At 45.9% G+C, this 15515-nt stretch overlaps 1 protein-coding gene and 1 pseudogene across 1 annotated transcript in view; one reads left to right on the top strand and one right to left on the bottom strand.

The window, feature by feature from the left end:
• Nucleotides 1-1728: 1728 nt before the first annotated feature.
• Nucleotides 1729-15515, bottom strand: part of TEX11 (testis expressed 11) — a 297390-nt gene continuing 283603 nt past the window's right edge. Inside the window, exons 28-29 of the mRNA XM_062183085.1 lie at nt 3426-3590; nt 1729-1800 (exon numbers count right to left, since the gene is read on the bottom strand). Of these exons, the coding sequence (XP_062039069.1) occupies nt 1729-1800; nt 3426-3590 (237 nt within the window). The remainder of the gene's footprint in view (nt 1801-3425; nt 3591-15515) is intronic.
• On the top strand, nt 12419-13758 carry LOC133753253 (syntaxin-5-like; annotated as a pseudogene).

The raw sequence follows: 15515 nt of genomic DNA, 5'->3' as shown, positions 1-15515 counted from the left end.
CACTAGCATCCCATACTGGAGCACCACCTAGATTTCCCAGCCACCCTGCTTCCAATCCATGTCCTTGCTAATGTGCCTGGGGAAAGCAGCAGAAGATGGTTCAAGTACTTGGGCCCCTGCACCCACACAGGAGACCTGGATTGAGTTCCAGGCTCCCGGCTTTGGCCCAGCCCCAGCCATTGCAGTCATTTGGGGAGTGAACCACCAGACAGAAAATCACACACACATATTCTCTTTCTCCTTCTCTCTCTCTCTCTCTCCTTCTTTCTCTCTCTTTCCCCCTCTGTCACTTTGCCTTTCAAATAAATAAATAAATATTTAAAAAACAAAACCAGGGGACTATTGTGGCTCAGCAGGTTGAGCTGTAGCCTGTGACGCCGGCATCCCATATGGGCACTGGTTTGAGACCCGGCTGCTACACTTCCGGTCCATCTCCCTGCTAATGACCTGGGAAAACAGTGGTAGGTGGCCCAAGTGATTGGGCCCCTGCTACCCACGTGGGAGACCCAGATGAAGCTTCTGGTTCCTGGTTTCAGCCTGGCCCAGCTCCAGCTGTTGCAGCCATTTGGAGAGTGAACCAGCAGATGGAAGATCTCTCTCTTTCTTGCTCTGTCTCTTTGTAACTCTGCCATTCAAATAAATATAAATAAATCTTAATTAAAAAATAAAACAAAACACAAAACTGTTAATAGAAATCAACTGGGGAAAAGCCCAATGTACTCTAATAGTGCACTGGTGCCAGTGTAGGCAGCAGGAGGCTGTCACCCTCTGCACGGGGTAGACCCACCTGGGACATGGGATTTGGCTCTTGGACAGAGAGCTGCCCTGATCAGGTGAGGAAGGAACAGCTTAGGGGTCTGAGGGTGCCTAACTTGAAGAAATCCCAGAGGAGAGGAAAGGGCCTGGCTTCTGTCCTCAGCTCTCCAAGGGGCATTTGGGATGGAGAGAGCACATTTATCATTGGGAGACAGATTTCTGCGCACATAAGAAAGGGCTCACTCCCAAACAGAGAGCAAAAGAAAGTGGCTTGAGATATCTTGGGAGTCCCCTGGATGTGTTGTTGTTATTGTTTAAAGATTATTTATTTGTCTGAAAGAGAGAGAGAGAGAGAGAGAGAGAATCAACCTGCCATCTGCTGGTTCACTGTGGGTGCAGGAGCCCAAGCACTCGGGCCATCTGCTGCTGCTTTCCCAAGTGCATCAGCAGGGACTGGAAAGGGTGCTTGGGCATCCCAAGCAGCGGCTTAACCGGCTGCACCGCAACACCTGCCCCATGGATACGTTCTAAGACACATCACCGGGTTCTCCAGGATGTCACAGAGACGTTTCAGGACTCAGACAACCACTGAGCTCCTTCCAGTGAAGAGTTTATGGTTCTTTATTACTTTGGGGTATTGGGCATTTGAGACTTTGGGAACACAATGCTATTTGTGTTGTACTGGGATGAACACCCTGTTTTGCTCACTTGGAGCATAAAGCTTTTTGCTCAAACATACGCTATTTTAATGTACTTCTAAGCCCTCTGGAAAATTCATGTGCACCCTAGAAATGAGCTGATCACTGAGGTCAAGGTCAAAATGCTTTTATTTTCAAGAATCTCAGTTAAAACATGAAAATGACACCTGAGAGAACGGAACCAAAGAGTCAAAAGTCTAGCAGAAATGCAAACATTCAGCTTCGCAGTGTCGTCTAAAGGCTTGCCTGCTCGTGTGCGGCGCTGCAGTCGGTCTCACTCTCCCGTAAAAGCCACGTCCCTCTTCTCAGACAGCGCTTGCGTGAGCTCACTGCTCAGGATGTTCATCTGGGGAAGACAACACAAAACAGGTTTCTCGAAAGGAAGAGGAAATGTGGGAAAGCGTCCCAGACCTACAGCGATGGCACGAAGGGCCAACCCTTCTCTTCTGAGACTGGAGGGGCCACTCTGGGGCTGAGGGGGTGCAGAGATACAGCCCCCTCTTGAGGAAGAAGGTCCCAATACAACTAGGCCTGTTTGATAGGGCCAGGGCGATCACAAGGAAGATGGTGCTTAAAATACAACAAAGAGAGGCCGGCGCAGTGGCGTAGCAGGTAAAGCCTGCAGTGCCGGCGTCCCATATGGGTAGTGGTTCAAGTCCTGGCTGCTCCACTTCCAATCCAGCCCCCTGCTAATGGCCTGAGAAAGCAATAGAAGGTGGCCCAAGTGCGTGGGCCCCTGCACCCGTGTGGGAGATCTGGAAGAAGCTTCTGGCTCCTGGCTCCTGCCTTCGGATCAGTGCAGCTCCGGCCATTGCGGCCATTTGGGGAGTGAACCAGTGGATGAAGACCTCTCTGCCTCTGTCTCTGCCTCTCTGTAACTCTTTCAAATAAATAAATAAATCTTAAAAAAAAAAAAACAAAAAAGATCCTTGGTTCTTATTTGGAAACAATGTTTTTTTCTCCACTAAATCTCTCCTGGTTAGCTAATGGCCCAGAAGCCTGCAACCGAGAAGAGTTCTTGGAGAAAACGCTTGTTGGAACCAGTCACTGCTTTGAGCAGAGGACACTCCTCCCCCGAGCACTGGCATGGACAGTGATGCGTCTCTCCAGAGCTCACTCCTGCTAGTCTTCATTTGCGGTGACTAAGGTTCCCCTTGTTCTGCATCCTTCCCGGTTCTCACTGTGGTTTCTTTTTTAAAGATTTATTTATTTGGAATGCAGAGTTAGAGAGAGAGAGAGAGAGAGAGAGGCAGACAGACACACACACACACACAGAGAGAGAGAGAGAGAGAGAGAGAATCTTCCATCCTCTAGTTCACTTTCCAAATGGCCACAACAGCAGGGCTGGGCCAGCCTGAAGCCAGGACCCTAGAACTCTACCCGGATCTCCCATGTTGTTGCAGGGGGCCACGCACTTGAGCCATCTTCCACTGCTTTCCCAAGCAAGCGTATTAGCAGGGGGCTGGATGGGAAGTAGAGCAGCCAGGATTTGAACTGGTGCTCACATGGGATGCCAGCATCACAGGCGGTGTCTTACCCTGCTGCGCCGCAATGCCAGCCCCCTGGTTTTCATTCTAAGAAGTGACTGCTTATGGTTCCAAAGTGACTGCTTATGAAGTTACAAAGGTACTTCCGAAAGTTTGCAGAAAATGGAATTAAGAGGTAAGTTTACTTTGGTGCAAAAAATTTTGAAATCTGTGCATGCAAGGGGTCTTTTCCCAAAGTTTATGGAAAGTGTGTTTTATGAAAAAACTATGCTTGACTTTCAAAATTTTCTTGTGCCCCCAAACCCTTATTTTTCATTCCATTTTCCAAAACTTTTGGCAGTGGCCTCACATAGGGAACTACTGAGAGGAACAGGGATCAAGCCTTTCCTGGCCACGGGAGGGAGCGGTCAGTCTTTCTGGAGGTCCTGCTGTAGCCTCTCGGGCCCGAGGTCAAGCCAGCCACCCCAGCCTTCCCCTCCTTCACCTGAACTTCATAGGTTTCCTTGAGGGAGCCCAGGTGGCAGACGAAGCGCATTGCCAGGCTACACCACTTCTCAGAATTCGCGTACTTCTTCCTGCTAAACATGGATATCGCGGTGTTCCAGGACTTGGTCATCAGCCAGAGAACCTCCATTTCCGGGTAGCCTTCCTGAAATCCAAGCAGAGTGGGTGTTGGGTCGTTCTTGCTGTCACAGCTCACTGCAGCGCCACCTGTGTCCCTGCCGCAGCCCGGTCCTGTTAAACAACAGGTGCTGCTGATACGCAGGGAGCCGTGCTCCTGGAGAGCAGGAGAGCGCCTGGAAGCGTTGTCAGCTGTAGACTATCCCCCCGTGAGATGTCAGGAAGGACATGGGAAGTGCTAAAGCACTAAGGCCCTCTGTGACTGAAGGAAGTTGCGGGGGAGAGGAGAGGAGACCCGGCATCGTGTGTGAGGCCTCCCTTGATGCTGTGTCCAGACAGTTATGTCCCCAGGACCTGCCTCAACTGTTCAGACATGATCAAGAAATGGGTTTTATTGCATCTCTTAATTTCCTTAACCAGAACCAGCGTGTGTTTGGAATAGAAAGCATATTCATCCTTAACCGTGACAGTATCTTTAGCTGACAGGATTTATCAAGCTGTGAACAAATGGCACGTTTCCAAGCCGGTCCCTTAGGCTTATCAGTGGTGTGCAGTGTGACTAATGCAGGATGATCTTAGCTGCTTTGCAGTGCTTTGCAGTAGTGAGAAGGATTCGTCTAAAGAGCTACTTTCCCCGCCCTGCTCTGGTGGGGGTGGGGGTGGGGAGCAGCCTATGCGACCTCTTTATCCACACCCCACGGCAGGCCCGGAAGGGGAAGTGCCACCGAGCCCTGGCATCAGCTTCCTGTCAGCATCAAGAGCCTTGTCCCAGCTGTCTGTCTGTCACTCGTTCTGATCCACAAAAAAAAAAAAAAAAAAGTCTGTACATAAACCTTCCGATGACTGGGGCACTGAGCGGAATGAGACAAAGTCTTCTAAAGGGCACACAATGCCTTTGGGGAGACACGGCGCCCCCGTGAAGATGTTTGCACCTGCTACGTGCGTAAGGGCTCGTCAGTGAGACACAGACACCAGGTGGTCTCCTCCAGTAGAAGACAGGCACGGAGGCGGCACAGTCAGAGGCACCCAGTCACCGTGTGAGGGGCCGCCTGCATCTTTGCCCCCTTGGCAAGCTTCCACTTCTTCAAATTCACAAGCACAGAAAGGCTGTTCCCACAGCAAGCTTTGCCTTCCTCGTAGAAGCGATCCCACCTTGTTTGGGCACCTTACAGATTTGTCTCCTCCAGACTACTGAGTTACTTGAGTACAGGGGATTCTGGGGATTCTTTATATAGATATATATACCTGAAGTGTATATATGTATATATATATATATATAGTATTGGACTATATAGTCCAATTGGACTATATATAAGTATATAGCATTGGACTATATAGCATATATTATACACCTGAAGTCTAACTATGCTTGGCACATAGTAGAGGCACAACCAATATTTACTCATTGAATGAAATGACTCAATACCCAGTCCAATGCTACCTCCACAGTGAGGTTTTCCCTGAATCTCCTTAATTTACTGCTCAAACCTGTCTCTTCTTCTGACTTAGTTCACGGATCATAACAGCACTCCTACCACTGTATTGTCTGTCTCCTTCACTAAGTGGGGACTCTCTTGAAGGCAAAATGTCATTTGCTTTTGTACCTTTACAGCCAGGCACAGCGTGTGATAGAGAGTGAGTGTTGTGATTTTAACTAGATGAGTGCAAAAAAAAAAAAATGACTGAACAAACAAACATGACCTTGGGGTACATGAGTAGGACCTAGATACGTAGAGTATGTAAGAAGTGTCCTAAATAGGCAAATCCGCAGAAACTGAAAGTAGATTAGTGATTGCCAAAGGCTGGGGGAGGGTGGGGCGGTAGCGGAAACACCACTAATGGGTATGGGGTTTCCTTTTGGGGTGATGAAAATGTTCTGGAATTAGATCATGGTGATGGTTGCACAACTTTGTGACTATACTAAAAACCACTGAACTGTATACTTTCAAATAGTGAGTTTCATGGTATTTTAATTCAATAGCAATAAAAAACAAGAATATGGATACACAAAGAGAAGGGCATTCCATACGGGCAGAAGAGAACGAATAGACTTGGAGTGTGCTTGAGCACGAGTGTGTCTCGGAGAAATGAAGAGCCGTTTGGCCAAAGCAGATGATTTGTACAGACGACCTAATGGGAAGTAAGACTGGAAAAGTAGGACGGGGCTCCCTAAGCATTTCCCAAATGCTCTTCCTCAGAACACTAGTACCATGAGAACTGTTAACAGATGGTCTATGAAAATAGGGTTTTCTAGTCAAATACATTTTGGAAATGCTGCATTTTATATATCACCCTCTTGGAACATTATGATGCACAGTAGTTCACTGGAAGTTTCAGGAAGTTTTATGGTAAAGAAGCCATGTAACTGTGTTTAATCCAGGGCATGTGAAATGTTCATGAACATCTCACGGGCTGGAGTGTACAGGGTTTTGCACTATCAGCTACAGAGTCAAGGATTTTATCCTGTTGGCGATGGGAAGGCACTGAAACTTTTTGAGAAGGAGTGTATGATGAAATTGTAGTTTTACTAAGATTGAAAGGACAGTGGTGTTTAGAATACATCTGAGTGGGGACAAATACAGTCAGAAAGACTTGTTTAAAGGCAGTTGTAAGAGCCCAAGAATGAAGTAGTGGGGTCAGAACTGAAGTAATGACAATACAAAGGAAAAGATGTAAGAAATATTCTACGTCGTGGCATAGCAGGTTAAACCATGACCTGAGACACCAGCATCCCATGTGGGTGCTGGTTCATGTCCTGGCTGTTTCACCTTTTTTTTTTTTTTTGACAGGCAGAGTGGACAGTGAGAGAGAGAGAGACAAAGAGAAAGGTCTTCCTTTTCCGTTGGTTCACCCCCAATGGCCACTGCAGCCAGTGCACCGCGCTAATCCGAAGCCAGGAGCTTCTCCTGGTCTCCCATGCGGGTGCAGGGCCCAAGGACTTGGGCCATCCTCCACTGCACTTCTGGGCCACAGCAGAGAGCTGGACTGGAAGAGGAGCAACTGGGATAGAATCTGGCACCCCAACCAGGACTAGAACCCGGTGTGCCAGCGCCGCAGGCAGAAGATCAGCCTATTGAGCAGTGGCGCCGGCCTGTTTCTTTTTTTTTTTTTTTTTTTTTTTTTTTAACTTTTATTTAATGAATATAAATTTCCAGTGTACAGCTTATGGATTACAATGGCTTCCCCCCCCCAATAACTTCCCTCCCGCTCCCTCTCCCCTTCCATTTGCATCAAGATTCATTTTCAATTCTCTTTATATACAGAAGATCAATTTAGTATAAAGATTTCAACAGTTTGCACCCACATAGAAACACAAAGTGAAACATACTGTTTGAGTACTAGTTATAGCATTAAATCACAATGTACAGCACATTAAGGACAGAGATCCCACATGAGGAGCAAGTGCACAGTGGCTCCTGTTGTTGACCCAACAAATTGACACTCTAGTTTATGGCGCCAGTAACCATCCTAGGCTGTCGTCATGAGTTGCCAAGGCTATGGAAGCCTTCCAAGTTTGCCGACTCTGATCATATTTAGACAAGGTCATAAAAGACAGAGTGAGGATAGTAACCAATGATCCTAAGAGTGGCATTGACCAGGTTTGAACAATTATACAGCATTAAGTGGGGAAGAGGACCATCAGTACACACATGTTGGGAGTAGAGCCATTGGTGGTAGAGTAGAGGTTATGATTACAAAGGAATGAGGCCCAAGTGCACTAGACAGGGCCTAGAACAAAGGACAGAGTCATTATTAGAGGAGCTAAGAAAGGTGCTGTCTAAGCTACAATTAAGTTTTCTGATTGAGAGGCAAATAGAACCTGATAGAAGGGGCTTGATAATAATCTGGTGGGCTTTAGGCCTTGTAAATTCAGAGGCCCAGACCTATCTATCTCTTCACATGGGGTATATCCTAAGGGAGGTGTGAACCTCCTAGGGGAAGGCACTCTGTTGACTTTCATTACTTGGCTGGCCTGGGAGGAGAGCTGGCCAGGTAAAGGCAGGTGGCATCTCTAACAAGAAATTTACAGTTCTGCCTGCAATGTTGCTGACCCTACTTGACCATCCCCTCAGCTGCAGTGGTCACTTTGGAAGTTGGGCTGAGTGAAGGGCTTTTCAGCTTAGAGCCAATAAGATCTGTGGCTCTGACCTGGGCATCCTTCGACTCCAGGGCAGGTCCATTACCAGTGATCCAACTCTTGGCAGAGCTGCCAGGGCTCTTCACAAGCTGACTTCTGCTGAAGCCCAGGCTTACCACATTGAAAGCCACTGCAGTGGACTGGCCTGTTGGGTCTCCTTGAGGGCAGATCACTGTACAGATCAGCCATTAATAGGCCTGCCACCCATTGCTTCTGATGCCGAGCTTTCTTTTCCTCCTGGTTTGTGTTAAAGCAGACCAGAGGATGCAAGTCAAGGGAGTGCCCGTGTCCCATCTCTAATCTTCGGTGGCCTGAACTACAAGTCTATAGTCACAGGCATGTTCTGTAGTAGTTTTTCTAAGGTAGACAATGCCCATGAGGAAAATTATATTCTCACTTTAAAACTTTCTTTCCCTTTGGTCTGAAAGGGAGGTTTTTTCTACTTACTGTATACTTCGCTGATGGCGAAGTGAATCTAGCTATGAGATTATTATTTGAGTTCTTATTTTGGCTATGCTATTGCAGAAAAATGTTAGCCATCTCTTTTATAAGGTCTAAAGATTAAATTGTGCATCCTACAGATTCTTTCATAATAGAATTAGTTTCCTACCTTGAAGAGAATAGAGAAATGAAAGAACAAGTTGGGCTTCGAATAGAGAAATGAGGGAGCAAGTCCTAGATCGCTTGCTGACAATAGCAATATCACATGAATACTTAGCAAACCGTTTCAACCATTAGATACCAACTTAAGAAAACATTTACCAGAAGGTCCAATGCCTTCCATAAATTTTAAGAATCATGTATTTGAAAACACCTCTTAAATATCTAACATGGTGTAGTTTGTTTAGCCAGTAAACTTAAGCACAACCATCTAAAATGTTTTTAGTTTCTTTCTACCAACAAGTCTAAAACATATGATACACAGATTCAGGTCCCACAAATTAAAATGTATCTTTGATTGATTTTAGCAGCTTAAATTTATGGACAATCTTATCTATAAGCCATTTAAAATAAAACTCTTAATAAAATTTCCCCATGTGGACATACAATATGTACACACATATAATATAGCATAATAGACCAATACATCAATTTTAATAATAGCTTTTAAAATCTTTAACTCTTTTTGTAGATTGCCAATTGATTTGAATTGCTTTTTCTTTTTAGTAACCTCAGTTAACCATACTTTCTCTCAGTTGGTACTGTTAATACATTATTGGCTTCATCTGTTTACAGAGCCATCCCAAAGTACTGAATACAATAAAAGTGGCTGGAAAAAGTCCATAGGAACCTATAGGAGGACAGCTAAACACAGAACCAACAACGCTTTAGTTTTATGAGCAGCAGATATTCAAATTTTTGAAAAAAGCACATATTTAAATAACCCATTGCTCTTAATAAAAATTCAGCTGTTTTTGAACAATTAGAATTTAACAGACATCAAGAGAACATAATAGATTACTTTAACACATTGCTTTAACAGAGCATCAGAGTTTAATTCTATGTCAAAGAGAAATTGAGCTTCCTGTGATCTTTTGCTGTGAGGTTTCCTTCCTTTACCTTCTTTCATATTGGTGACCATGTTTCTGTGTTTCTGTGTGTAGCACATCTTTAAGCATCTTTTGCAGGGCAGGATGAGTGGCAACAAATTCTTTCAGTTTCTGTTTGCTGTGAAAAGTCTTAATTTCACCTTCACTTACAAATGAGAGCTTTGCAGGATATAGTATTCTGGGCTGGCAGTTTTTCTCTCTTAGTACCTGGGCTATGTCTCGCCATTCCCTTCTAGCTTGTAGGGTTTCTGATGAGAAGTCTGCTGTGAGTCTAATTGGAGATCCTCTAAGAGTGATCCGACGTTTCTCTCTTGCACCTTTTAGGATCTTTTCTTTATGTTTCACTGTGGTGAGTTTGATTACAACATGTCGTGGTGAGGATCTCTTTTGGTCATGTTTATTAGGGGTTCTATAAGCTTCCTGTACTAAGATGCCTCTGTCCTTCTCCAAACCTGGGAAATTTTCTGCTAGTATCTCACTGAAAATGCCTTCTAATCCTTTCTCCCTCTCCATGCCTTCAGGAACTCCTAGAACCCGAATGTTGGGTTTTTTAATAGTATCCTGTAAATTCCTGACAATATTTTTTAGATTTCTAATTTCTTCTTCTTTTCTTTGGTTTGCCTGTTTCCTTTCCTGTTCTCTGTCTTCTAAGTCTGATATTCTCTCTTCTGCTTCGCCCATTCTGTTTTTAAGGCTCTCTAATGTGTTTGTCATTTGATCTATTGAACTCTTCATTTCATTATGATTTCTAGTCACTATCAGAGTTTCTTGTTCCACTAGTTGTTTCATTTCATTTTGATTCCTCCTTAATATTTCACTTTCACGAGAGAGATTTTCTATCTTGTCCATGAAGGATTTCTGTAGTTCAAGAATTTGTTTTTGAGAACTTCTTAATGTTCTTATCAATTTTTTGAGATCTGCTTCTTGCATTTCTTCGATCTTTTCATCTTCATAATCTTGAATTGGGGTGTCTTTTTCATTTGGGGGCGTCATAGTTTCTTCCTTGTTCCTGTTAGCTTGGTTTTTGCGTTTGTTGTTTGGCATGTTGGAGATATTTGGTTTCTTCACTGTGGTGTTTTTTCTTGTTACACTATGGCTCTATATTAAGTGGACTGTCTGCTTTCAGTGGAGCCTTAGAGGCTTGAGATGAGTGTGGACTGAGAGCTGTGTTTGGTTCCTCAGGGTTGAGGGTGTGTCAAGGATGACACTCCCAGGTTAGGTGTGGTAAATCTCTCTTTCTTTTTTTGATTTAAAAGGGAAGTAATTCCACACAGCTGAACGTAATTGGAGGTAGTTAGCAGGCAAATGATATACCCACAGGAGCCAGAGATTGGAAGCTCTTTCCCAAGGACCACACAGGGAATCTCTGCTGCCCTCAGTGTGGGCTCCAATTCTCCTGCAGTCTCCCACTGGGTTGCCAAGTTAGATGCTAATCTCCTGTTATTTCACCCCTCCCCCCAGAGTCAGGTTTTTCTGCTAGGCTCAGGGCTGGTGCAGACCTGAGGTCGCCCTGCTTATGACGTATGTCCAAAATGGCGCCTGCTCTGTCTTGCTCGCCTGTGAGAGGTGAGCGGAGAGAGAGAAACTTGTGTCCGTATCAGTCACTTTTTTTATTTTATTTTTCTCTCTCTTCTAGTTAGTCTGGTGAATTTTTCCCCACGGAGTTTCAAGCCTCGTTCCCTCTAGCCTCCTCTTTCCGCTTGCCTGCTGGTATCTCGGGCTATGGAGGTTCGGCTCACCTCGCGTTCCAGCGCTGGCACGTTGAGTCTGCTGCTGGTGTCCCGAACTTGGGCTCCCACACTCTCCACGCAGGTCCACTGTGAATCACTAGTTCCGGAAGAGTTTCCTCTGCTGTTTCATCCCCTACTCTTCCTTGACACTGCAGTATCTCCACTTATATTAAACTTTCTCTCCCCCCGGACTAAGTGTGCTTCCTGCCTATTCCGCCATCTTGCCGCCTCTCGCCGGCCTGTTTCACTTCTGATCCAGCTCCCTGTTGATGTGCCTGGGAGGGCAGTAGAGGATGGCCTGAGTGCTAGGGTCCCTGTCACCCATGTGGTAGATCTGGGTGGAGTTCCAGGCTCCTGGCTTTGGCCTGGCTCAGCAGCCCTGGCTGTTGTGGCAATTTTGGGGTGAACCCCCAGCAGACAGAAGATATATATATATATATATATATATATATATATATATCTGTAATTTTGTCTTTCAAATAAATATAAATAAAAGAAAGAATCAATAGAACTTGGTAACTGATTTGATATGGGGACTCAAAGACAACTCAACTGTTAAGGCCTCTAAAGTATACAGTTTGAATGGCTAAGAGAATGTGTGTATCATTGAAAGAAAAAATTGGAAGGAAATGTTTCTGGGGATGACGGGTGGAAATAACAATAAGTTCTATTTTAAACCTGTTGGGTTTGAGGTAACACGTGATATCATTAGGCAGGTGATGGTTAAAGCATATTGATTGGCTTTATTTGGCTCCACCCTGGCTCAGTTCTGGCCATTGAAGCTCGCTTGCTCTCTCTCTCTCTGCCTCTTAAATTAATACTTTTTTAAAAAAATCGGGGAAATAAAGATGGCCAGGGTAAAGAGGCCATCCTCTTTGTCTAAAAGCTGGTAATTAGTGGCCTTGTAAAGTGTGCTGACAGTGCAGAGTGACAGAATGAGCAACCCAAGAGGAGGAGTGACAGGTCAGCAGGGCCTTGCAGGCCACGATTGGGATTTTGATCTATATTCTAAGAGCAGTGGGAAACTAGCTACCGAAGAGGATTAAGCAAGGTCACACATATTTGAAAATGTGAAAGATCTTCCTGGTGCTGCTGAGTGGAGAAAGACACAGAAGGAAGCAAGAGGAGATAGGAGAGCTGTTAAGAAGTTCCGCAGAAGCTGAGATAAAAGGTGATAACTTGAACTAGGTTGTTGATGGTAGAAGACAGGAAGAAGTTGATGAATTTAAGAAATAATTTAGGAGATTAGAATTCATGGGACTTGATGATAGATTAGAAACAGGAGCAAGGGGTCTTTTGTGGGGTTACAAGTGACTTAAGTGCCCAGGGGGGAGGTGGTGATGATCCAGGAGGTTGTGGTAGTGGTGGCTACAGCAGGTGGCAGAGAGGAGTCCAGGCTACACATCTTAATGAATCAGCACATATCTACAGGTCTAAAAATATGGATCAGAGGGTCTACCTAGGCCTCTCAAAGACACAGGTCCTGTTCCCTGCAAACTGCTGGCAGCAGCAGCATTGACATCACCCCTCTGCCTCCACCCCCCCCCCACCAATGGCTCTGGTCCCTCCCCCTCCAGACATCATGTCTTGCCGGGATTGGACCCAGGAGTTCCTATTTGCCTGCAAGTCATTGCAGAGTCATCAGAATGGAATCCAGGCAAATAAACCACTCTTTGCATGCGTGCTGTCTGACAGAGAAGTAAATTCACCCTCATGGCCAAGTCCATTGGGAAAGACCTCAGCAGCAGATTTGCCAAGATGGAGAGGCTGACAATATTGGCAAAGCGCAAGTCCCTCTCTGATGATGAAGCAATGGAAACTGAGGTGCTAACATACATCATCAAACAGGACATCAACACCCTGAAAAACAATATGCTCAGCTTCAGGATTTCCTGTGGGCCAAGGGCAGCCAAAGTGCCTGGCACCTCCAGAGCCATTCCAACACCATTGTGGGCTCCTTGCAGTCAAAACTGGCTTCCATGTCCAATGACTTCAAAACAATTTTGGAAGTGAAGAAAAGGGGCTGGTGCTGTGGTGTAGCAGGTATGCCAGCATCCCATATGGGTGCCAGTTCGAGTCCCGGCTGCTCCACTTCCAATCCAGCTCTCTGCTATGGCCTGGGAAAGCAGTAGAAGATGGCCCAGGTGCTTGGGCCCCTGCACCTGCATGGGAGACCCGGAAGAAGCTCCTGGCTTCTGGCTTCGGATAGGTTCAGCTCCAGTCATTATGGCCATTTGGGGAGTGAACCAGCACATGAGAGACTTTCTCTCTCTCTCTCTCTCTCTGCCTCTTCCTTTCTGGAACTTTGCCTTTCAAATAAATAGATACAAATCTTTAAAAAAAAAAAGTGAAGACAGAGGACTTGAAGCATCAGAGCAGCCAGTGGAAACAGTTCTCCTGGGCACACGTGTCAGCCCTACCCCCTGTGGTTTTGCAGGCAGAGTTTTGTGTCCCTAGGGATGGGACCATTGCCATGGTGGACTCTCGGAGCAGCCAGCAGCTGCAGCTCATGGACTGGCAGGATTCCTCCATCCAGAGTTGAGCAGACACCACGGAGAACACTGAGTCTACAACTGTTGAGCTGGGCTCCATCTTTTAGCACTTGGCGCACATGGTTAAAGAACAAGAGGAGATCACCCAGAGGATCAACAAGAACGTGCTAGGAGCCCAGCTGGGTGTTGAGGCTGCCCATTCAGAGATCCTCAAGTACTTCAGTCAGTCACCTTCAAAATCTTCCTCATCCTCATGGTCTTCAACTTTGTCGTCTTCGTTGCTTGAACCCTTTCCACACTGAAGTACTTGTAAGAGGTTGGGGGAAATTTTCTGGGAGGGCAGTGGCCAGTGCTGCCACTGCGCCTGTGCAGACTGCTGGGGTGGAAAGTCCTGTTTCTCTGGAACTGCTAAGAATGGCCACTGCCCTTGGTTCCCACCCCTCGCCTCTGGCCATCTTGTCCTCTGCTCACCACCCTCAGGCCTATGAAACACACAGTTCTGGATTTAGACTCTGCTGAAAAGTGTCTGGAAAGCAGCAGGGGGCCAGTGGGGGAGGGGAACTCCACTGGGAGCCTTTATGAACCCTCCACTGCCTCTCCCACAGGAACCTTCAGCAGCAAGGGAAATGTTGCCCTGCCTCAACTTCCTGAGAGCGATGAGAGGAGGCGAAACTGTCCCAGCTGGGTTAGAACTCGGAGCTCCTTCTTCCTCTCCACCGTGCGAGACAGCGAGCCCTGACCCCTTCGGCTGCCTGCACAACCCCTAACAGTAGTGGCTGCTGGTGACTCTCAGTCTGCCCAACGTGCTGCGGCTGGTTTTCTCCCAATTACAACAGGACTGTCAGTTTTTACAATAAAGAAAAAGAAAAGAAAGGAATGAGAAGAAAGCAACAGGAGGAGTGAGGGAGGTGTTGAGGATGCCTCCTAGATGTCTGGTTTGGGCTCCCGGTTAGATGTCAGTTCAGTGGTGAGGTGTTTGCTCTGTTGGCTTTTGGGGGCTCATATTTCAAACCAGTTTTCTCTGTCCTCAACATCTTTCTACACATGGCACTCAGGCATATCTCTAACTCGATTGTGTGTGTCCTGGGACTCAAAATGCCCACTTTTTAAGGCTCTCCCCAAATTCCCTAAGCAAATATACCCTCCATCAGCTTTATGCAGACACAATTCACATACCACACAGCTCACCTACGGTACTGTGTGATTCAGTGGTTTTTAGTATATGCACAGAGTGCTGCCATTGTCATTGCCATCAGTTTTAGAACATTTCCATGCCTATGAGCTCCTTATTTTTCACCAGTAACTTCCTCCACCATTAAAATTCCATCCTCCTCAGCTGGTGCTGTGGCGCAGTGGGTTAAAGCCCTTGCCTGAAGTGCCGGCATCCCATAAGGGCACCGGTTCTAGTTCCGGTTGCTCCTCTTCCGATCCAGCTCTCTGCTGTGGCCTGGGAAAGCAGTGGAAGATGGCCCAAGTCCTTGGGCCCCTGCACCCACGTGGGAGACCCGGAACAAGCTCCTGGCTCCTGGCTTCGGATCAGCTCAGCTCTGGCCATTGCAGCCATCAGGGTAGTGAACCAGCGGATGGAAGACCTCTCTCTCTGTCTCTACCTCTCTCTGTAATTCTGTTTTTCTAATAATAATAATAATAATAATAAAAATTCCATCCCCCTCAAGCCCTGGTAAACCTCTAATGCAATTTCTGTCTTTTATTTATTGGCCTATTCTGGATATTTAAGATAAATGGATGCATGCAATTATGCAGTACTTCGTATTGTCTTCAAGTATGTCAGGATTTCATCCTTTTTTATGGCCAAACACTATTCCATTGCATAGAAATACCACATTTCATTTGTCAATTCATAAGTTGGTAGACATTTGGGTTGTCAGTATTTCATCCTTTTTTATGGCCAAATACTATTCCATTGTAGGGAAATACCACATTTCATTTGTCCATTCATAAGTTGGTAGACATTTGGGTTGTCAGTATTTCATCTTTTTTTAGGGCCAAATACTATTCCATTGTAGGGAAATACCACATTTC

This window comes from Lepus europaeus, chromosome X (genome assembly GCF_033115175.1).
Source record: "Lepus europaeus isolate LE1 chromosome X, mLepTim1.pri, whole genome shotgun sequence".
NCBI lineage: Eukaryota > Metazoa > Chordata > Mammalia > Lagomorpha > Leporidae > Lepus > Lepus europaeus.
This window is presented reverse-complemented; position numbering and strand designations above follow the sequence as displayed.